The sequence below is a fragment of the Pangasianodon hypophthalmus genome, chromosome 30 (genome assembly GCF_027358585.1).
Source record: "Pangasianodon hypophthalmus isolate fPanHyp1 chromosome 30, fPanHyp1.pri, whole genome shotgun sequence".
NCBI lineage: Eukaryota > Metazoa > Chordata > Actinopteri > Siluriformes > Pangasiidae > Pangasianodon > Pangasianodon hypophthalmus.
In genome coordinates, this window is record NC_069739.1 from 4,162,788 (window position 1) to 4,187,658 (window position 24,871).

The following is a 24,871-nucleotide window of genomic DNA, read 5'->3' on the forward strand; positions in this document are numbered from 1 at the left end:
TTGTTTTTTAGTCGATTCAACTTCACCCTATCGTACCGCCCTGGCTCAAAGAACACCAAACCAGACGCGCTTTCCAGGCTATTCTCGTCCACCAACAGGGAGAGTGAAGTTGGGTGCATTATCCCTGTGTCCCGGATTGTGGCCCCTGTTCGCTGGGGTGTTGAGGAGGCCGTCCGACAAGCTCAACGCCAGAACCCCGGCCCTGGGACGGGGCCACCGGGCCTCTTGTACGTCCCACGTCAAGCCCGGGCCAAGGTTCTCCAGTGGGGTCACTCGTCCCCTCTCACCGTCCACCCGGGAGCTCGGAGGACACTGGACTTCTTGAAGAGACGCTTCTGGTGGCCAAGCATGGAGAAGGACGTGAGGTTGTTTGTCCTGTCTTGTGATGTGTGCACCAGAAGCAAGAACCCACGACAGCATCCCCAGGGCCTCCTGCATCCTCTGCCCATTCCCCGGCGTCCCTGGTCCCATGTGGCAGTCGACTTCATCACGGGCCTTCCTGACTCACAAGGTAACACTGTCATTTTGGTCATAGTCGACAGATTCTCTAAGGCCTGCCGCTTCATACCGCTGTGCAAACTCCCTTCTGCTCTTGAAACAGCCAAACTAATATTTACTCATGTCTTCCGAGTCTTTGGTCTCCCACAGGACATCGTCTGAGACCGGGGGCCCCAGTTCTCCTCCCGAGTGTGGCGGGGGTTCTGCAAACTCATCGGGGCCACTGCCAGCCTCTCCTCTGGGTTCCACCCCCAGTCCAATGGCCAGACTGAGAGGCTCAACCAGGACCTGGAAACCACCCTGCGAGGCCTGGCAATGGATAACCCGACATCATGGAGCACCTGGCTGCCATGGGCAGAGTACGCCCACAACACTCTGCAGTCATCGGCCACCAGGTTGTCGCCGTTCCAGTGCCAGTTCGGGTTCCAGCCACCTCTATTTCCGGAACAGGAGGAGGTAGTAACCTCTGTTCCGTGTTCCTCACCTATTTCTTTGTGTTGTTTTGGTACTTTACTTTCTTGTGAACTTTTTGGACTTTCTATTTGCCGTTGTTGGATCTTCTGAGCGTTTGGATTTTTGCCTCTTCTTTTCTGATTTTTGGTTTTTTGGACTGTGCACTTTTGGATGTTTTCTTATTTTTTCCCTTGTATCTTCTGAGCGTTTGGATTATACTTTTGTTATTTTTGCCTTGGATTTTGGATCTTAATTAATAAACTGTTTCCTTTACTCTACTCTCACCTCACTCCTCTGCACTTGAGTCATTCCCCTGGTGGCCTAGTGGGGGTTTGCTGGATTACTACGCCGGCGACCCGGGTTCTATTCCAGCAAAACCCTAACAATGCTATCACGGCTCACAGACAAAGCACGCTATATGTGTGCTTTTGCAGTGAGATACAGACCTGACCACAATTACGTATTTCTAGCTTCCTGAGAAGAGAACTGTCGCTAGATAAAAGTTAGCCCCCCCTCCCCATAAGAATGATTTCAATATTATGTTCTTCTTTTGTCAAAGGCATTCTTAAAGGTTATCTAATATATATATTGTGTGTATGTATATGTGTATATATATATATATATATATATATATATATATATATATATATATATATATATATAATATACATACACACATACACACATACACACACACACACACACACAAAAAAAATTCCCAAAAAAATGGGACACCCTGTACATTAAACGTCTCATCACTGTCTTTTGTCATTTTGTTGTTTAGTGAATGGAAAGTGTTCAGGTTTTGTGTGTTTCTCTGCAACATCTCACTTTGGCCTTCTTTGTATTTCACTCTTCTGCCAGATCAAATAAGTGCTGTAAAGTTTGCACTTCCTTTGTTAACTGTAAGGGTGTGGAAGTTCGAGTGTGTTTATTATGGTGGTATTTAAAATGAGTAATATTGGTATTTTATTAGAAGATGTATTATGATTTATTACCATTTAGGACATAGACTTAGTTATGTTGTACAACAGACCTGAGAGACTTTCTCACTTCTGTGTGGTCAGCGATGAACTGCTAAGTTTGGAATTCCTGTTAGCACTTCCTGTGAGGGTGTGAATGAAGTAATGTAATAAACTTGCAGTGTGTGTTCTATAGAGTGTGTTCATTGTGATCAGACACGGTGCAGCAGTTGGTCAGTGTGTGTTTAGCTCTAATTCTCTCTTTGGATTAATGTGTGTGTTTGGGTCCTCAGTAAGAATGCAGGTGTGTTTTCTTCTCCTCCTTATACAGCTTCATGTCACTGAAGGTGAGTCTGTTGTTCTCTCTCTCTCTCTCTCTCTCTCTCATATTTAATAATATCAATAAATATATGTAAGAGTTTATCATTTAATGCCTTTAAAGCATAAAGTCACGCAGTAATCTTACTCATGATATGGAAAATATAAAGTGCACACTGAACAACTGAAATTATTTGCGTGAGTTTTTCTGTTTGCTATCAAACCAAATATAAGTGTAAACATAAGAAAATGTTCATCATGGGACTTTCATAAAAGCTGCTTAACACTTATTACATAAGAGCTTTCTGTCAGAGCTTTATTAATCCCTGTCTATGTCCTGGGTTCATGTAGAACGCTGAGTCTCCTTCATCATGATTGGTGTTCTGGTTGTTCCTGCCTCGCCCCCCTACAGTTTCCTCTTGCTCTCTCGTTGGCTGTTACTCATCAAGGTTCTTACAGCGTCGTACATGCGCTTATACTACAAGATTTAGTACCAATCATTTTAAAGATGCTTGAAACACTGGGGAGTGTACACTGTTCACAGAATGGGTGGATGATGTCACTAAACTGCTTACCCGTGTGGTGTGTTCACACCTTCACTTCCTTCACCAGCATTTGGCCTCTTTGGTGGTGTGTCACTAAAATAGAAGCGGGTTTAGCTGTTCAGAGTAAAATACATGCAGAGTTTCAGTGCCTGAGTTACACAAGATAAAAACAGACTAGCCATGTTGTAGCTTTTAGATCTTTGTCCTAGATATATATTTCTTTGCTTCTGAAAGTTAAATTCAGTGTAAATGTCAAATCCAACTCCTGATAAATTGCAATTAAATTCCTGCTGAACCTTTGTACATTTTGTTTTCAGTTAAAAGTGCATGTGAGCATTGTGTAGTTTGCGTTCTGTGGATTAACACTTGACCATGGGTGTGACGTATGATGAGAGACTTTTACATTCAAACTGACAACACTCAATAATCTCTTTCATTTGTATAAATTTGAGAAATGTTTGCTTTTTTCTGCTGTTATTGCCTGCATCACAAGCCTCTAAACATTTTTGTCTGTCTCAGTAGAAACGTCATTTGAGGAAACCACAGGACTATAACTGTGTGCTGTGCACTTGTCACTATATTGCAAGATTATTTGACAGTAGTTGTGCATGATGCTGTGTGTTTCTCTGTTAAAAGCATTTAAAATAGCATTTAAAATAACGTACAATTGCTCACCTCTTTCTCTTTGACTGGCTAGTTGTGGACATTAGTGTGTAGTGGACATATGTGTGTTGTGGACATTAGTGTGTTGTGGCCATTAAGGAGTTGTGGACACGGACATATACTGAAGCATATGGAATGCAGAAGTATATGTAATATTTAAGTGTATAAAATATTTAAGCATACAGAATACTGAAGAGTACTTCTAAATACTTAAATTTTTGGAATGTTGCAGTGTACAGATTACTGAAGTGTATTGACTAGTGGTCAAGCATGTTATTTAAATTTTGTCCAGTTCTTAGCAATAGACGCTCTCTTCTCTTGCATTTAATAACAATGTCATAAAAAAAGACACATGAATAAGGTACGAGTCTAAGGAGAAAAGAAAAATGCAAAATCACAGTGCCTTTGTTTTGTTTAAAGCATGAAAATGAATAATAGTTGATATTTTATTGGAATTAGATGATTTCTAAGTATTCAGAGCATAGACTCAGTTCTGATTTTCTCACGTCTATGTGGACAATGCCATACTGCCAAACTTGCACTTCCTGTGTTAATAGTGACTGTGTGAATGTGTTCTTTACAGTGTGTTCATTCTGATCAGACACGGTGCAGCAGTTGGTCAGTATGTGTTTCTGTTTCCAAAGTCTCTCATTAATGAGTTGTGGACATTACAGAGTTGTAAACATTAATCAGTTGTAGACATAAACTTGCTGTGGATGATAATGAATTGTGGACATTAGTGTGTAGTGGACATTAGTGAGTTGTGGATATTAGTGTGTTGTGGACATTACTTAGTTGTGGATATTTATTTGTTATGAATGTTAATTAGTTGTGGACATTCATGTGTTGTGGACATTAGTGAGCGGTGGATATTAGTGTGTTGTGCACATTAGTGAGGTGTGGACATTAGTGAGTGGAGGATGTTAGTGAGCTGTGGACATTAGTGAGTGGTGGACATTTGTGTGTTGTGGACATTAGTGAGTGTTGGACATTCATGTGTTGTGGACATTAGTGAGCTTTGGACATTAGAGAGTGGTGGACATTAGAGAGTGGTGGACATTAGTGAGTGTTGGACGTTAGTGTGTGGTGGACGTTAGTGAGTGGTGGACATTAGTGAGTTGTGGACATTAGTGAGTGGTGGACATTAGTGAGTGGTGGACATTAGTGAGTGGTGGATGTGTGTGAGGTTTGGAGTTACAGGTTGTCTGTAGTTGTGCAGAGTTGCTGCACATGGTGAACTGCTCATTAACAGATCAGTAACTGGTGTGTTCCTACAGGCTGCAGGCTGGAAGGAAACAGAGACCTAAAACCCATCACTGCATACACAGGAGACTCAGTACTGCTGCCCTGCTCCTGCACTGACCTCCACACCAAACCTGACACCTTCACATGGAGGAAACACACAAATGATTGGGTAGATATATCTCCTGAGAGTGAGCAGTACAAAGACAGATTTCAGCTGGTTAATGATCACTCTTCAGGAAATCTCTCTCTGCTCATATCACACCTGACTGAAGAGGATGGAGGAGATTACAAGTGTAGTCTTAAAGAGAGTGAATACAGATATTTCAGACTCACTGTTAAAGGTAAATGACTCATTTTTATTCACAATGCTACTTCAGTGATAATCTCATGACAGATTAATCTGATGTTGTAACAGCAATGCAATATGTTGATGTTTGTTCATTTTGTGGAGTTGCGGACATTAATGAGTTGTGGACATTAGCATGTTTTGGACATTAATTAGTTGAGGACATAAGTGTGTTGTGGACATTAATGAGTTGTGGACATTAGCATGTTTTGGACATTAATTAGTTGAGGACATAAGTGTGTTGTGGACATTAGCGAGTTGTGGACATTATTGAGACTTGATATTAGTGAATGGTGGATATTAGTGTGTTGTGGACATTAGTGAGCTGTGGATATTAGTAAGCTGTGGACATTAGTGAGTGGTGGACATTAGTGTGTTGTGGACATTATTGAGACTTGACATTAGTGAATGGTGGACATTAGTGAGCTGTGGACATTAGCGAGTTGTGGACATTAGTGAGTTATGGATGTTAGTGAGCTGTGGACACCAGTGATTGGTGGACATTAGTGAATTGTGTACATTAGTGTGTGAAGGACATTAGTGAGTTGTGGATGTTAGTGAGTGGTGGACATTAGCGTGTTGTGGACATTATTGAGTTGTGGACATTAGTGAGTGGTGGACATTAGTCAGGAGTGGACATTATTTAGTGGTGAACATTACTGATCTTTGAACATTAGTGAGCAGTGGACATTAGTCAGGAGTGGATATTATTTAGTGGTGAACATTACTGATCTTTGAACATTAGTGAGCGGTGGACATTAGTGAGCTGTGGACGTTAGTGAGTGGTGGACATTAGAGAATGTTGGACATTGGTGAGTGGTGGAAATTAGTGAGTTGTGGACATTAGTGACTGGTGGACATTAACATGTTGTGGACATTAGCGACTGGTGGACATTAGTGAGCTGTGGACATTATTGAGTGGTGGACATTAGTCAGCGGTCGACATTAGTGAGTTGTAGACATTAGTCAGTGGTGGACATTAGTGATTTGTCGACATCAGTGAGCTGTGGACATTAGTGAGTGGAGGACATCAGTGAGTGGTGGATGTATGTGAGGTTTGGAGTTACAGGTTGTCTGTAGTTGTGTAGAGTTGCTGCAGATGGTGAAATGCTCATTAACAGATCAGTAACTGGTGTGTTCCTACAGGCTGCAGGCTGGAAGGAAACAGAGAGATAAAACCCATCACTGCATACACAGGAGACTCAGTACTGCTGCCCTGCTCCTGCACTGACCTCCACACCAAACCTGAGACCTTCACATGGAGGAAGGACACAAATGATTGGGTAGAGATATCTCCTGAGAGGGAGCAGTACAAAGACAGATTTCAGCTGGTTAATGATCACTCTTCAGGAAATCTCTCTCTGCTCATATCACACCTGACTGAAGAGGATGGAGGAGTTTACAGCTGTGTTCTTAAAGTGAGTGAATACAGAGACTTCAGACTCACTGTTAAAGGTAAATAACTCATTTTTATTCACAATGCTACTTCAGTGATAATCTCATGACAGATTAATCTGATGTTGTAACAGCAATGCAATATATTGATTTTTGTTCATTCTCTAAAATGTAAGAATCAGATGTGAAATGTTTCTGTTCCATGTTCTGCACCTCGTCTTTGTTTGTGTTTATGATTATGGATTATCTGAGTTTGTGTTCTGACCCGCTTTCACTTCTCACTACGATTCCTGGATTGTCTTTAATAAAGAACACGCTGAGTTTACACACTTGTGTCCTGCCTTCACTCACTGCACATCACACTCTTTATTTATAACTTATTAAACCTTTCTCTCCTTCAGACGCACCAACAAGACCTTCAACATCCACAGCAGTGATCACAACAACTTCATCAGCTCACCGCAAGAATCACACACTAACTTTATCTGGTCTTTCACTTCCTGTAGGTGTCACAGCAAAAGCTACAAAACCAACCCCAGTGGTCAAAGACAAAACACCTGCACACTCTGAAACATCTTCTGACAAAGGTAAGGATCAATACACTAAAATGATGTAGATGGTTAGTAAGTAAAGCCTTATTAAATAAGAGCTTTCTGTCAGAGCTTTATTAATCCCCGTCTATGTCCTGGGTTCATGTAGAACGCTGAGTCTCCTTCATCATGATTGGTGTTCTGGTTGTTCCTTCCTACAGTTTCCTCTTGCTCTCTCGTTGGCTGTTACTCATCGAAGTTCTTACAGCGTCGTACATGTGCTTATCCTACAAGATTTAGTACCAATCATTTTAAAGATGCTTGAAACACTGGGGTGTGTAACTGTTCACAGAATGGGTGGATGATGTCACTAAACTGCTTACCCGTGTGGCGTGTTCACACCTTCACTTCCTTCACCAGCAGTTGGGCTCTTTGGTGGTGTGTCACTAAAATAGAAGCAGGTTTAGCAGTTCAGAGTAAAATACATGCAGAGTTTCAGTGCCTGAGTTACACAAGATAAAAACAGACTAGCCATGTTGTAGCTTTTAGATCTTTGTCCTAGATATATATTTCTTTGCTTCTGAAAGTTAAATTCAATGTAAATGTCAAATCCCTCTCCTGATAAATTGCAATTAAATTCCTGCTGAACCTTCATACATTTTGTTTTCAGTTAAAAGTGCATGTGAGAATTGTGTAGTTTGCGTTCTGTGGATTAACACTTGACCATGGGTGTGATGTATGATGAGAACCTTTTACATTCAAACTGACAACACTCAATAATCTCTTTCATTTGTATAAATTTGAGAAATGCTTGCTTTTTTTCTGCTGTTATTGCCTGCGTCACAAGCCTCTAAACATTTTTGTCTGTCTCAGTAGAAACGTCATTTGAGGAAACCACAGGGCTATAACTGTGTGCTGTGCACTTGTCACCATATTGCAAAATTATTTGACAGTAGTTGTGCATGATGCTGTGTGTTTCTCTGTTAAAAGCGTTTAAAATAGCATTTAAAATAAAGTACAATTGCTCACCTCTTTCTCTTTGACTGGCCGGTTGTGGATATTAGAGAGTTATCAAAATTTGTGACTAATGGAAATTAGCAAGTTGGGAATATTAATGATTTGTCGACATTAGTGTGTTGTGGCAATCAAGGAGTTATGGACATTAGTGTGTTGTGCACTTTAGTGTGTTGTGGACATCAGTGAGTTGAGGACATTAATGAGTTGTGGTCATTTCTGTGTTGTGCACATTATTAAGTTGTGGACATTAGTGTGTTTTGGACATTCTTCTGTTGCGGGCATGAATGAGTAGTGGATATCGGTGTGTTGTGGATATCGGTGTGTTGTAGACATTATTGAGTTGTGGACACAAGCATCTTGTGGACATTAGTGAGTTGTGGACACGATTTTTGTGGTCATTAATAAATTGTGGATGTAAGTCTCTTGTGTATATTAGTGGTTTGTGGAAATTCGTGTGTTTTCGACATTAGCATGTTGTGGAAATTAATGAGTTGTGGACATTAATGAGTTGTGGACACAAGTTTGTTGTGGACATTAGTGTGTTTTGGACATTAGTCAGTGGTGGATGTTAGGGAGTTGTGGATGTTAGTAAGTGGTGGACATTAGTTAGTGGTGGACATTAGTGAGCTGTTGCAATTAGAGAGTGGTGGATGCTAGTATTTTGTGGACATAAGTGAGTGGTGGACATTAGTGTGTTTTTGACATTAGTGAGTGTTGGACATTCATGTGTTGTGGACATTAGTGAGCGGTGGACATTAGTGAGCGGTGGACATTAGTGATCTGTGGACATTATTGAGTGGTGGACATTAGTGAGTGGTGGACATTAGTGATCTGTGGACATTAGTGAGTGGTGGACATTAGTGATCTGTGGACATTAGTGAGTGGTGGACATTAGTGAGTGGTGGACATTAGTGATCTGTGGACATTATTGAGTGGTGGATGTTTGAGTTGTGGACATTAGTGAGTGGTGGACATTAGTGAGTGGTGAACCCGGATGTATTTTTCATCTTGGCCGGAGATTTTAACCACGCAGACCCTAGATCAGTGTTACCAAAATTATATCAGCACATTGATTTTCCAACACGGGGAAACAATATTTTGGACATGGTTTACACAACACACAGAGGAGCATACAAAGCCTCCCCCCTTCCCCCCCTAGGCCTTTCTGACCACACTACTGTTGTGCTAAAGCCAGCATACAGACCAAGGGTGAAAGTCACCAAACCAGCTCAAAGACAGGTTCGTGTATGGCCAGATGGTGCCTCCTCATCACTTCAAGACTGTTTTGCCACCACAGACTGGGACCTATTTAAACAGGCAGCCACCTACAACCAGCACACTGACATTCAGGAATATACTGAGACAGTCACTGCCTACATCACCAAATGCATTGATGATGTAACTGTAACCAGGACCATCACCACCCATGCGAATCAGAAGCCATGGCTGACAGGAGACGTCCATAACCTGCTGAAGGCACGAAATGCTGCCTTTAGGGCCGGCGATGACGACGACCTGAGAACAGCTAGGGCCAACCTGTCCCGTGGCATCAAAAAGGCCAAAAGACAATATGCCAGGAGGATAACCCACAACTTTAAAGACAGCAGAGACACAAGGAGCCTGTGGCAGGGAATCCAAACCATCACTGACTACAAACCCCCACCACAGACCTACGATAATGACATCTCTCTGCTAAATGAACTCAATAGTTTCTGTGCACGTTTTGAAGCACACAACCCCACGCCTGCACAAAAGACTCCACCTTCTCTTGACGACCAGGTTCTGTGTATTTCTCCAGCCAGCGTGAAGAGATCCTTCTCTAAGATCAACGCCCGGAAAGCAGCTGGTCCAGACAACATACCGGGTCGGGTGCTGAAGGACTGTGCAGAAGAGCTCAAAGATGTCTTCACAGACATCTTCAACATCTCCCTGAGCCAGGCTGTTGTCCCCACATGCTTCAAAACTACAACAATTATACCAGTCCCTAAGAAACCATCCCCATCCAGCTTTAATGACTACCGTCCTGTTGCTCTGACCCCCATTGTCATGAAGTGCTTTGAGCGGATAGTCATGCAGCACATCAAAGCCATCATCCCCCCTCTCTTGACCCCTTCCAGTTCGCATATCAGGCCAACTGCTCCACCGATGATGCAATCTCCACTGCTCTCCACTCAGCTCTCTCTAACTTGGAAACAAAAGACGCTTATGTGAGAATGCTGTTTCTGGATTTCAGTTCTGCATTTAACACCATCATCCCACAGCAATTAATACAGAAACTGGACCGGCTTGGCATCAACACCTCCCTGTGCAATTGGCTGCTGGACTTTCTCACCGGAAGACCACAGGCAGTTCGGGTTGGCAACAACAAATCCAGCACTATTACATTGAACACAGGGGCACCACAAGGATGTGTTCTCAGCCCCCAGCTCTTCACCCTGCTAATCCACGACTGCACACCAATGTACAGCACCAACCTCTTCATAAAGTTTGCGGACGATACAACAGTGGTAGGTCTCATCAGCAACAATGATGAGAGAAACTACAGAAATGAGGTGCAACAACTGGCCATATGGTGCACCAACAACAATCTCTCTCTAAACATAGAGAAGACAAAGGAGATTGTTGTCGCCTTTCGGAGAGCACACACCCAGCACCCTCCTCTGATCATCAACAGTGCTGCTGTGGAGAGGGTGAGCAGCACCAAGTTTCTGGGTGTGCACATAACAGAGGACCTCTCCTGGACCACCAACACTGCATCTCTGGCCAAGAAAGCACAACACCACCTCTATTTCCTCCGCAAACACCCATCATGTACTCATTCTACCGTGGCACCATTGAAAGTATCCTGACCAGCTGCATCACTGTGTGGTTTGGGACCAGCACTGCTCAAAACCAGAAGACACTGCAACGCAATGCAGCAGGAAAAATCATCAGTGCCACATTACCTTCCCTCACAGACATTTACAACACCCAATTAACCCGGAAAGCACTCAGCATACCTGGGGACCCCACCCACCCCTTACAAGGCCTCTTTAGTCTTCTGCCATCGGGGAGGAGATTTCGCAGCCTCCAGGCCCGAACCACAAGACTGAAGAACAGCTTCAGCCACCAGGCTGTCAGAAAGCTGAACTCTCTCCCCTCTCTGCCCTCTGCTTTAAGAGTCACCGAACTGTAACTGCACACACACACACACACACACACAGACGCACACCCCAAATCACACAAATGCATAAGCCACTTTTTCTACTCCTGCTCTCTCTGTTGCACTACAATGTAACCAGGTCCACTTCCACAAATGCAGGTCTCTTGTTTTGCACTAAAATGTAAATATCTACACATTCACATGTGCCGTGAATGTCTATAGTGTACATATTGTGTTTTATTTTATTGTATTGTATTTTATTTTACTTTTTTTAATGACTTGTCTTGTTATGTTGGTTTTTCACAGCATGGGTCTGGGGGAAATGAAATTTCAATCCTCTGTGTGTCCTGTACATATAGCAGAATTGACAATAAAGTTGACTTTGACATCAGTGAGTGGTGGATGTGTGTGAGGTTTGGAGTTACAGGTTATCTGTAGTTGTGTAGAGTTGCTGCAGATGGTGAACTGCTGATTAACAGATCAGTAACTGGTGTGTTCCTACAGGCTGCAGGCTGGAAGGAAACAGAGAGACAAAACCCATCACTGCATACACAGGAGGCTCAGTACTGCTGCCCTGCTCCTGCACTGACCTCCACACCAAACCTGACACCTTCACATGGAGGAAATACACAAATGATTGGGTAGAGATATCTCCTGAGAGGGAGCAGTACAAAGACATATTTCAGCTGGTTAATGATCACTCTTCAGGAAATCTCTCTCTGCTCATATCACATCTGACTGAAGAGGATGGAGGAGTTTACAGGTGTAGTCTTAAAGAGAGTGAATACAGAGACTTCAGACTCACTGTTAAAGGTAAATGACTCATTTTTATTCACAATGCTACTTCAGTGATAATGTCATGACAGATTAATCTGATGTTGTAACAGCAATGCAATATGTTGATGATTGTTCATTCTCTAAAATGTAAGAATCAGATGTGAAATGTTTCTGTTCTGTGTTCTGCACCTCGTCTGTGTTTGTGTTTATGATTATGGATTATCTGAGTTTGTGTTCTGACCCGCTTTCACTTCTCACTACGATTCCTGGATTGTCTTTAATAAAGAACGCGCTGAGTTTACACACTTGTGTCCTGCCTTCACTCACTGCACATCACACTCTTTATTTATAACCTATTAAACCTTTCTCTCCTTCAGATGCACCAACAAGACCTTCAACATCCACAGCAGTGATCACAACAACTTCACCTAATTCCAAACCAGGTACCACACACCACTGATACACACTGGAATGAAAAGTCTTTGTTAGTACGTTAGTACATCAGCTCACAGCAAGAATCACACACTAACTTTATCTGGTCTTTCACTTCCTGTAGGTGTCACAACAAAAGCTACAAAACCAACCCCAGTGGTCAAAGACAAAACAACTGCACACTCTGAAACATCTTCTGAAAAAGGTAAGGATCAATACACTACATTCACTTCTATGAATTTAAGATGAAGTTTCATGATGTTCTCCTGATCTCCTAACATCTTCAGGAAAAGAACTGTGTCTTGAAACTATTCCTTATAAATTATATATACAATCTATAAAATGATCCAGATGGTTAGTAAGTAAAGCCTTATTAAATAAGAGCTTTCTGTCAGAGCTTTATTAATCCCCGTCTATGTCCTGGGTTCATGTAGAACGCTGAGTCTCCTCCATCATGATTGGTGTTCTGGTTGTTCCTGCCTAAGTGGTGGACATTAGTGAGTGGTGGACATTAGTGAGTGGTGGACATTAGTGAGTGGTGGACGTTTGTGAGTTGTGGACATTAGGGAGTGGTGGACATTAGTAAGTGGTGGACATTAGTAAGTGGTGGATGGTTGTGAGTTGTGGACATTAGTGAGCGGTGGACGTTAGTGAGTGGTGGACGTTAGTGGGTGGTGGACATTAGTGAGTGGTGGACATTAGTGAGTGGTGGATGTGTGTGAGGTTTGGAGTTACAGGTTGTCTGTAGTTGTGTAGAGTTGCTGCAGATGGTGAACTGCTGATTAACAGATCAGTAACTGGTGTGTTCCTACAGGCTGCAGGCTGGAAGGAAACAGAGACCTAAAACCCATCACTGCATTCACAGGAGGCTCAGTACTGCTGCCCTGCTCCTGCACTGACCTCCACAACAAACCTGACACCTTCACATGGAGGAAAAACACAAATGGAAATGTTTGGGGAGTGATATCTCGTGAGCAGTACAAAGACAGATTTCAGCTGGTTAATGATCACTCTTCAGGAAATCTCTCTCTGCTCATATCACACCTGACTGAAGAGGATGGAGGAGATTACAGGTGTAGACTTAAAGAGAGTGAATACAGAGACTTCAGACTCACTGTTAAAGGTAAATGACTCATTTTTATTCACAATGCTACTTCAGTGATAATCTCATGACAGATTAATCTGATGTTGTAACAGCAATGCAATATGTTGATGATTGTTCATTCTCTAAAATGTAAGAATCAGATGTGAAATGTTTCTGTTCCATGTTCTGCCCCTCGTCTGTGTTTGTGTTTATGATTATGGATTATCTGAGTTTGTGTTCTGACCCGCTTTCACTTCTCACTACGATTCCTGGATTGTCTTTAATAAAGAACACGCTGAGTTTACACACTTGTGTCCTGCCTTCACTCACTGCACGTCACACTCTTTATTTATAACTTATTAAACCTTTCTCTCCTTCAGACGCACCAACAAGACCTTCAACATCCACAGCAGTGATCACAACAACTTCACCTAATTCCAAACCAGGTACCACACACCACTGATACACACTGGAATGAAAAGTCTTTGTTAGTATGTTAGTACATCAGCTCACAGCAAGAATCACACACTAACTTTATCTGGTCTTTCATCTGGAAGCATTTGTACATAATGATATATGAAGACTGGATATATGGTGGATTGTATCTTCGATCCATTGATCCATTTTCCATACCACATATCCGACACAGGGTTGTGGGGGAGCCTGGAACCTATCACAGGGAACTCAGGGCACAAGGCAGGGGATACCTTGGATGGGGTGTCAACCCACTGCAGGGCACAATCTAACACACATTCACACACTACGGACAATTTAGAAATGCCAGTCAGCCTACGACGCATGTCTTTGGACTGGGGGAGGAAACCCAACCCCGGAGGAACGAGACAAACGTGCTAACCACTAACCCAACTAGCCCCATTCTATCAAACTCTTCTCTACTTTTACACTTTCCATCACTGTTTCCTTTAAAAAGTGTAAAATCCAGTGTATCACATGTAAACAGTGTTAAGGTAATGTTCTGACTGATATTGATGATGTCTCTCCAGAGCCTCTTCCCTTCGTCCCCTTCGCCCTGGTGACTGTGATCTTTCTGCACATTATCGTGGCTGTGGTCTATTGCAGCACCAGAAAGAAAGGTACAAACACTTTCAAGCTCTGCTAATCTTACTACTTTGTGGAAATTTATCATCCACTTCCCGCCATTTTAGCTTCCTGAATGGAGCTTTTCTTCTTTAGTTTACTCTCCAGGTCCTGATACAGTTCATTACAGCAGAGCTGATGGAGATGGAACAGTGAGTCTGCAGTAGAGAAGAACTCAATCAGCTGATCCAGCAATAAAGTAAAAAAGAGAGTTGCTCATAAATAGTCTTGCATAAATAGTTCTGTAAATACTGTAGCTTCATTTTTATTCACAATTTGTTCTTTCCAACCCTTTTAGACTTTCAGCTTTCCATTTTATGTCTAATAATATTTTAACTAAATCATAGAACATGTGTGGTTAGATTTAAACAGTTTTATTGCTGATAATCACATGCTTTTGAAGCCTTCTTCACTTTCACAATATTTACATCATTAAAAACTAGGCACATTATATTTTTTCCCTCACAAAATATTGTAATGTTCTTGGTCCTGTATTGTAAATACTATCAGAACTGATGTATTCTGACTAACACTGGTGCGCTTTCCTTTTTTACTTTTAAAATTAAACAAATTTTTTGAGAAAAACACACTTTATTGCATTTTAGCATTATTTTGCACCAAATTCGAGAGAATAAATACATCTGTGTCACATAGATGATTGTAAACAACTTTCCTACCATTGATCAGCTTCATCAGTGGAGTCCATCTTCCTCTGCAACGCCGGATGCCCAGTCCATCTCCCAAAACCTTCCTCCACCTCCCTCAGCCACAATCCTCTCCTTATATCACCTGTTACCTGATGGAACTGGATGAAGAATTCAGCATCTCTTTGTTTTGCTCTCTTTCACCAGTTTAAGGTTCTTTTTGCTCAGCATATATTCCTCTAGCATTCTCAGTTTAAGTGTTTTCCCTTTTTATATATCGAAGCTCAGTACTCCAGGCCTCACAGCTTCAGGGTCTCTGGTTTGATCCTGAGCTCATGTTACTGTCTGTGTGAAGTTTCCAGTGATCTCTTGTCTCTGTGTGGGTTTCCTCTGGGTTTTTCAGTTTCTTCTTACAGTCCAAAAATATGCTGGTAGATGGATTGGTGACTCTAATTTGCATAGCACCCTGTGATGCACTGGCCTCCCATTCAGGGTGTATTCTCACCTTATTCCTTGTATTCTTGGCAAAGACTCCAAATCCACCACAACCCTGACCAGGATAAAGCTCTTATTGAGAGTGAAGAGCAGAGGTTACACTAGCACTCTGGTGAGTGTGACCTCTGCTGGTGGGGAGGAGAAATGTCCTGAGTCCTCATTACATGAGTTTAATACCTTGTCCACCTGCAGCTTGATAAAATATAGCACATAAACGAAACATCTACAGCTTATAAAATATATGAGTCAGGGGTCAGGAGATATATATATATATATGTTGTGGTTGTTTCTGTAGATAAATGAATCATCATCTCTCTCCACTCCTGAGGCAGCTGCACCATGCTGAAGCAAAAGTCTGGTACGCCTCTAAGCCATAAACTTCCCACTAATAATTCTTGTTGGAATTAATCCTACTGTGTGAATTTTATTTCAACACCTGGTGGATCTCAACCCTGATGAGAGAGACAGAGAGAGAGAGGGAGAGATGGAAACGTTCATGCTATCATGGCTCACAGACAAAGCTCACTAAACGTGTTCTTTTGCAGTGACATACAGAGCTGATGACAGTTACGGGGTATTTCCAGCTTCGTGAGAAGAGAATTGTCGCTAGATAAAAGTTAGCCTCCCCTAGAAATCTTTTTGGGGTCAGGGGGTAGTTTGTGGCCCTACCCTGTACCAGGCTAGCGCTGATGCCTCTCCAGCCCTGCACAAATGGTGTCCATTGATGATGTCACTCCACTTCCAGGCTCTGCAAAGGCCGCCTCTCCACCCCTGGCTCCGCCCACTGATCCTCAGGATATGCCTTTGACGACAAATGACAATAAATAACACACACGGTTTATGCACTTGCATCCTGCTTAATTGCACACTACAGGGTGTCCCAAAAGTCTCCATACATAGGGGATTATGTTTACCAGCACCACTTCTGGTTGTGCTTTCATCAGTGGATGTTGGTGGACGTCCACTTCTCAATTGGTCCCCAACACTTCCAGTCTTTTTGAATTTGTTAAAAAGTTTGGCAACAGTGTTGTGTGTGATGTACTTGCGTGTTTCCTGTTCAAGTCCATCGCAATCTTGTGACAGCTTCCTGAAACAGCCATGAGAATGATTTCAATATTATGTTCTTCTTTTGTCAAAGGCATTCTTAAAGGTTATCTAATATATATACTGTATATACACACACATACATACATGTACATGTATGAAAAATGTTGGAAGACCTTTAGCTTAAAAGTGTTAATTTCCCCTATGTATGGAGACTTTTGGGACACCCTGTACATTAAACATCTCATCACTGTCTTTTGTCATTTTGTTGTTTAGTGAGTGGAAAGTGTTCAGGTTTTGTGTGTTTCTCTGCAACATCTCACTTTGGCCTTCTTTGTATTTCACTCTTCTTCCAGATCAAATAAGTGCTGTTAAGTTTGCACTTCCTGTGTTAACTGTAAGGGTGTGGAAGTTTGAGTGTGTTTATTATGCTGGTATTTAAAGTAAGATAGATAAGAGTAAGATATTCCTTTATTTGTCCCGCAGTGGGGAAATTGCATTTAGCAACAGCAGGGGTACAGTACAGAAAGAGTATGCACACAAGAACAGCAGGGGTACAGTACAGAAAGAGTATGCACACAAGAACAAGGTAGATTAAAAAACTATTCTGTACATAAATGGCTTAAATAGTGCTAAAAGCAAAAATCCTAATACAAAACAAAAAAAGGAGAGGGGTATATACACATAAGTACAGGTTGGTTGAGAATAGTGTAGCTTGCCAGTAGTGTGACGGTATTGCACATTAAAATATTGCACACTGATATTGCACATAAATGTGAGTGTAAATACTGCACTGAGAGTTTATAAATAAATAAATCAGCAGTGTTCATTATAAAGTCTTACAGCAGCAGGAAGGAAAGACCAATGAAATCTCTCCTTTATACACTGAGGGTGGAGCAGTCTGTCACTGAAGCTGCTCTCCAGAGCTGACAGGACGTCCCGCAGGGGGTGGGACTCATGGTCCAGCATAGATGTCAGTTTTGTCAGGACCCGTTTGTCACCAACCTCCCGCACTGAGTCCGGAGGACAGCCCAGGACAGAGCTGGACCTCTTGATGACCTTGTCCAGCTTTTTCCTCTCCCTCTCAGTGATGCTGCTGCTCCAACAGACCACACCATACAGGATGGCTGATGCCACCACAGAGTCATAAAAAGTCTTTAGGAGTGCCCCCTGCACACCAAAGGACCGCAGTCTCCTCAGGAGGTAGAGCCTGCTCTGACCCTTCCTGTACAGTGCATCTGTGTTGTGAGTCCAGTCCAGTTTGTGGTTTAGGTGAACACCCAGGTACTTATAAGAGTCCACTCTCTCAATGTCCATTCCCTGGATGTTCACCAGTGAGGGGGCAGACCGGTGTCTGCGGAAATCCACCACCATCTCCTTGGTCTTTCCCGCGTTGATGTGGAGGTGATTTGGCCGACACCAGTCCACGAAGTCCTGCACCAGTCTTCTGTACTCTGCGTCATCGTCGTCACTGATCAGGCCAACGATGGCTGAGTCGTCAGAGAACTTGAGCAGGACACAGCTGTCCGTGTTGTATCTGAAGTCTGCAGTGTAGAGGGTGAAAAGGAAGGGTGCGAGCACCGTTCCCTGGGGGACACCCACACTGCAGGTCAGGATGTCAGATATGCAGTCCCTAGCTCTGACAAACTGGGGCCTATCTGTGAGATAGTCCAGGACCCACTCCGCCAGATGTGAGTCCACTCCAGCCCATTCAAGCTTGTCCCTCAAAAGCAATGGCTGAATTGTGTTGAATGCGCTGGAGAAGTCAAAGAATAAAATCCTCACAGCGCTGCCGGGCTTCTCCAGGTGAGTTAGAGCACGGTGCAGAAGGAAGATCATAGCGTCCTCCACTCCAATCCTGGGTCGGTAGGCGAACTGCAGCGGGTCCATCGCTGAGCTCACCTCAGAGCGTAGGTGGCCCAGGACCAGTCTCTCCAGTGTCTTCATCAGATGTGATGTGAGAGCCACCGGCCTAAAGCTGCTGAGGTCTCTAGCGTGCGGTGTTTTGGGCACTGGTACCACACAGGAGGTCTTCCATAGCTGTGGTACCACCCTCACCTTGAGGCTCATGTTGAAGACTTGCCCCATAATCCCACACAGTTCCTCTGCGCAGGATTTCAGGAGCCTGGAGCCGATACCGTCAGGTCCAGCTGCCTTCCTTGCTTTGATCCGCCCCAGCTCTTTCCTCACCTGGCCAGGTGTGAAAGACAGGGGTGGGCTGAGGGGGTGAATGAGTCCATGGGGCCGTGAGGGGGTGGTGTGGAGTGAGCCAGAGGTGTGAGGGGCTGGGGGAGGGGGGCATTGTCCCGTTGACGAGGTGTGGTGCAGCTGCATGGGGGGAGTAGTGGGTGACTGGTCAAACCGGTTGAAGTGATGGTTCAAGTCATTGACCCACTGCAGGTCCCCCACAACCTGGGAGTGGGGTGCTTTGAAGCCTGAGATGGTCTTTAGGCTCCTCCACACCCCACTGATGTTTTGCTGCTTCAGCTGCTCCTCCATCTTCCTCTTGTAGCTGGCCTTGCCCTCCCTGATCTTCTTTCTCAGCTCCTTTTGTACAGCCCTGAGTTCCCAATATTAAAATGAGTAATATTGGTAGTTTACTGGCATTAGAAGATGTATTATGATTTATTACCATTTAAGGACACTAGTTATGTTGTACAACAGACCTGAGAGACTTTCTCACTTCTGTGTGGTCAGTGATGAACTGCTAAGTTTGGACTTCCTGTTAGCACTTCCTGTGAGGGTGTGAATGAAGTAATGTAATAAACTTGCAGTGTGTGTTCTATAGAGTGTGTTCATTCTGATCCGACACGGTGCAGCAGTTGGTCAGTGTGTGTTTAGCTCTAATTCTCTCTTTGGATTAATGCATGGGTTTGGGTCCTCAGTAAGAATGCAGGTGTGTTTTCTTCTCCTCCTTATACAGCTGCATGTCACTGAAGGTGAGTCTGCTGTTCTCTCTCTCTCTCTCTCTCTCATATTTAATAATGTCAATAAATATATGTAAGAGTTTATCATTTAATGCCTTTAAAGTATAAAGTCACGCAGTAATCTTACTCATGATATGGAAAATATAAAGTGCATACAACAAATTATTTGAGTAAGTTTTGGAGTTTTTCTGTTTGCTAAGAGTTTATCATTTAATGCCTTTAAAGCATAAAGTCTTGCAGTAATCTTATTCTTGATGTGGAAAATATAAAGTGCACACTGAATAACTGAAATTATTTGTGTGAGTTTTGGAGTTTTTCTGTTCGCTATCAAACCACATATAAGTATAAATGTGAGAAAATGATCATCATGGGACTTTCATAAAAGCTGCTTAACACTTATTAAATAAGAGATTTCTGTCAGAGCTTTATTAATCCCCGTCTATGTCCTGGGTTCATGTAGAACGCTGAGTCTCCTTCATCATGATTGGTGTTCTGGTTGTTTCTGCCTCGCCCCCCTACAGTTTCCTCTTGCTCTCTCATTGGCTGTTACTCATCGAGGTTCTTACAGCGTCGTACATGCGCTGATTAGTACCAATCATTTTAAAGATGCTTGAAACACTGGAGTGTGTACACTGTTCACAGAATGGGTGGATGATGTCGCTAAACTGCTTACCCGTGTGGTGTGTTCACACCTTCACTTCCTTCACCAGCAGTTGGGCTCTTTGGTGGTGTGTCACTAAAATAGAAGTGGGTTTAGCAGTTCAGAGTGAAATACATGCAGAGTTTCAGTGCCTGAGTTACACGAGATAAAAACAGACTAGCCATGTTGTAGCTTTTAGATCTTTGTCCTAGATATATATTTTTTGCTTCTGAAAGTTAAATTCAATGTAAATGTCAAATTCATCTCCTAATGAATTGCAATTAAATTCCTGCTGAACCCTCATACATTTTGTTTTCAGTTAAAAGTGCATGTGAGCGTTGTGTAGTTTGTGTTCTGTGGATTAACACTTGCCCATGGGTGTGACATATGATGAGAGACTTTTACATTCAAACTGACAACACTCAATAATCTCTTTCATTTGTATAAATTTGAGAAATGTTTGCTTTTTTTCTGCTGTTATTGCCTGCGTCACAAGCCTCTAAACATTTTTGTCTGTCAGAGTAGAAATGTCATTTGAGGAAACCACAGGGCTATAACTGTGTGCTGCGCACTTGTCACTATACTGCAAGATTATTTGACAGTAGTTGTGCATGATGCTGGGTGATGCTCTGTTAAAAGCGTTTAAAATAGCATTTAAAAATAAAGTACAATTGCACACCTCTTTCTCTTTGACTGGCCGGTGTTGTAGCAATTAATGCAGATCAAAGATCACTCTGGAGAGCCTGGTTGTTGATGCCATTAGACTTTATTCTTTCCTGAATAAGGCCGAGCAGTTGTCTGCAGACAAAAGCTGCCCAACTCTTCAGAAGGGTGCTCTTATATCAATTTTCATGACAAAACTACCACATCCTGCTTTTCACAAGACCCAACATTGCCAAATATGCTTATGTTATGGTTTAAGGAAACCTTACTCACTTACATTTACAGCTTGTTTCTGCTCTCCCCTCTTAGGAGGCTCCCACTGCCTATGTAAGGTCATATAGATCACTTTCAGGCCTCTGTGTCACATTGTGCACTATACCGGTTCCATTCATCTATAACATTGAGGATTAAATATTAGCAAATCTGAGTACACATTTTGTACCAGTTGTGGACATTAGAGAGTTATCAAAATTTGTGAGTAATGGACATTAGTGAGTTGTGGACATTAGTGAGTTTGGACATCAATATGTTGTGGACATTAATAAGATGTGGACATAAGTGTGTAGGGGACATTAATGAGATGTGGACATAAGTGTGTAGGGGACATTAATGAGATGTAGACTTTAATGAGTTGTGGTTGTAAGTGTGTTGTAAATGTTAATGGGTTGTGGACATTAGTATGTAGTGGACATAAGCGTGTTGTGGACATTAAGGAGTTGTGGACATTGGACATATACTGAAGCATATGGAATGCAGAAGTATATGTAATATTTAAGTGTATAAAAGTTTTAAGCATACAGAATACTGAAGAGTACTGAATGCTGAAGTGTGTGAAATACTTACATTTTTGGAATGTTGCAGTGTACAGATTACTGAAGGGTACAGATTACTCAAGTGTACAGATTACTGAAGTGTACAGATTACTGAAGTGTATGGACTTTACTTAAAAAAAGACACATGAATAATGCGTGAGTCTAAGGAGGAAAGAAATTAATGGACATTTATTTGTTATGAATGCTAATTAGTTGAGGACATTAGTGTGTTGCGGACTTTAATGAGATGTGGACATTCATGTGTTGTGGACATTAATTATTTGTGGACATTAGTGTGTTGTGGAAATTAAGGAGTTGTGGACATTAGTGAGTTTTGGACGTTAGAGAGTTGTGGACATTAGTGAGTTTTGGACGTTAGAGAGTTGTGGACATTAGAGAGTGTTGAAAATTAGTGACTGGTGGACATTAGCGAGTAGTGGACATTAGCGAGTGGTGGACATTAGTGAGTTGTGGACATTAGAGAGTGTTGAAAATTAGTGACTGGTGGACATTAGAGAGTTGTATACATTAGTGTGTTGTGGACATTAGTGAGTGGTGGATATTAGTGAGTGGTGGACATTAGTGAATGGTGGACGTTAGTGAATGGTCGACATTAGTGAGTGGTGGACATTAGTGAGTGGTGGACATTAGTGAGTTGTGGACATTAGTGAGCGGTGGACATTAGCGAGTAGTGGACATTAGCGAGTTGTGGACATTAGCGAGTTGTGGACATTAGTGAGCTGTGGACATTAGTGAGTGGTGGATGTGTGTGAGGTTTGGAGTTACAGGTTGTCTGTAGTTGTATAGAGTTGCTGCAGATGGTGAACTGCTGATTAACAGATCAGTAACTGGTGTGTTCCTACAGGCTGCAGGCTGGAAGGAAACAGAGAGATAAAACCCATCACTGCATACACAGGAGGCTCAGTACTGCTGCCCTGCTCCTGCACTGACCTCCACACCAAACCTGACACCTTAACATGGAGGAAATACACAAATGATTGGGTAGAGATATCTCCTGAGAGTGAGCAGTACAAAGACAGATTTCAGCTGGTTAATGATCACTCTTCAGGAAATCTCTCTCTGCTCATATCACACCTGACTGAAGAGGATGGAGGAGATTACAAGTGTAGTCTTAAAGAGAGTGAATACAGAGACTTCAGACTCACTGTTAAAGGTAAATGACTCATTTTTATTCACAATGCTACTTCAGTGATAATCTCATGACAGATTAATCTGATGTTGTAACAGCAATGCAATATGTTGATGTTTGTTCATTCTCCAGGCTGCACACTGAATCAACAGACAGTGACTGTGACTGGATACGTGGGACAGTCTGTCCTTCTGCCCTGCTCTTGCTCTGAACTACAAGCCAAACCACACACTTTCAGATGGATCTTTTTAAAAGAGTCTGACCCCAAAGAAATCTTCCCAAAGGACGAGACAAATCGCTACACGGACAGAGTTCAGCTCTTTAATGATTGTCTTCCAGGAAATCTCTCTCTGCTCATATCACACCTGACTGTAGAGGATGGAGGAGATTACAAGTGTAGTCCTAAAGAGAGTGAATACGGAGACTTCAGACTCACTGTTAAAGGTAAATGACTCATTTTTATTCACAATGCTACTTCATTGATAATCTCATGACAGATTAATCTGATGTTGTAACAGCAATGCAATATGTTGATGTTTGTTCATTTTGTGGAGCTGTGGACATTTAATGAATTGTGGACATTAGCGTGTTTTGGACATTAATTAGCTGACAGCATTAGTGAGTGGTGGATACTAATCAGTTGTAGACATTATTGAGACTTGACATTAGTGAGTTTTGGACATTAGAGAATTTTGGACATTAGGGAGTGGTGGACATTAGTGACTGGAGGACATTAGTGAGTGGTGGACATTAGTCAGCGGTGGACATTAGTGAGTGGTGGATGTGTGTGAGGTTTGGAGTTACAGGTTGTCTGTAGTTGTGTAGAGTTGCTGCAGATGGTGAACTGCTGATTAACAGATCAGTAACTGGTGTGTTCCTACAGGCTGCAGGCTGGAAGGAAACAGAGAGACAAAACCCATCACTGCATACACAGGAGGCTCAGTACTGCTGCCCTGCTCCTGCACTGACCTCCACACCAAACCTGAGACCTTCACATGGAGGAAATACACAAAGGAAAAGAAATGGGTAGAGATATCTCCTGAGAGTGAGCAGTACAAAGACAGATTTCAGCTGGTTAATGATCACTCTTCAGGAAATCTCTCTCTGCTCATATCACACCTGACTGAAGAGGATGGAGGAGATTACAAGTGTAGTCTTAAAGAGAGTGAATACAGATATTTCAGACTCACTGTTAAAGGTAAATGACTCATTTTTATTCACAATGCTACTTCAGTGATAATCTCATGACAGATTAATCTGATGTTGTAACAGCAATGCAATATGTTGATGTTTGTTTATTCTCTAAAATGTAAGAATCAGATGTGAAAGGTTTCTGTTCCATGTTCTGCACCTCGTCTGTGATTGTGTTTATGATTATGGATTATCTGAGTTTGTGTTCTGACCCGCTTTCACTTCTCACTATGATTCCTGGATTGTCTTTAATAAAGAACTGAGTTTACACACTTGTGTCCTGCCTTCACTCACTGCACATCACACTCTTTATTTATAACTTATTAAACCTTTCTCTCCTTGCAGACGCACCAACAAGACCTTCAACATCCACAGCAGTGATCACAACAACTTCACCTAATTCCAAACCAGGTACCACACACCACTGATACACACTGGAATGAAAAGTCTTTGTTAGTACATTAGTACATCAGCTCACAGCAAGAATCACACACTAACTTTATCTGGTCTTTCACTTCCTGTAGATGTCACAACAAATGCTACAAAACCAACCTCAGTGGTCAAAGACAAAACAACTGCGCACACTGAAACATCTTCTGACAAAGGTAATGTGGTACCTGACGCGCAGAATACCTACATGTACTTTACTGTCTGACTACGCCACCCCCTAAAATGGGCAGGGGAAACCCCTTTTCTCTCTATAGTGTGGCTGATTCTAGACCCTGCCCGCAAAGAAACAGTTTACACAAGGCATGTACACAAGCTCAAATTTATTACAATTTTGAATAGGTACAATTGCT

General features: G+C 42.4%; 1 protein-coding gene across 1 annotated transcript; it reads left to right on the plus strand.

Annotated features, from left to right (window-relative positions):
* The first annotated feature begins 1,841 nt into the window (after window positions 1-1,841).
* LOC128317814 (immunoglobulin superfamily member 10-like) lies at window positions 1,842-24,726 on the plus strand. The gene is made up of 6 exons (XM_053231630.1): window positions 1,842-2,260; window positions 6,177-6,485; window positions 23,013-23,324; window positions 23,764-24,078; window positions 24,417-24,482; window positions 24,596-24,726. The coding sequence occupies exons 1-6, from the start codon at window positions 2,185-2,187 to the stop codon at window positions 24,724-24,726; spliced, it is 1,209 nt and encodes a 402-aa protein (XP_053087605.1). The 5' UTR covers window positions 1,842-2,184.
* The last annotated feature ends 145 nt before the right edge of the window (window positions 24,727-24,871 follow it).

What these genes read in the sequence shown, in the direction of transcription:
- LOC128317814 (XM_053231630.1), top strand. Translation starts at nt 2,185, where the DNA reads ATGTGTGTGTTTGGGTCCTCAGTAAGAATGCAGGTGTGTTTTCTTCTC. An exon ending in ACAGCTTCATGTCACTGAAG is followed by an intron (nt 2,261 to 6,176) that starts GTGAGTCTGTTG and finishes GTGTTCCTACAG; the next exon opens with GCTGCAGGCTGGAAGGAAAC. An exon ending in TTCACCTAATTCCAAACCAG is followed by an intron (nt 24,483 to 24,595) that starts GTACCACACACC and finishes CACTTCCTGTAG; the next exon opens with ATGTCACAACAAATGCTACA.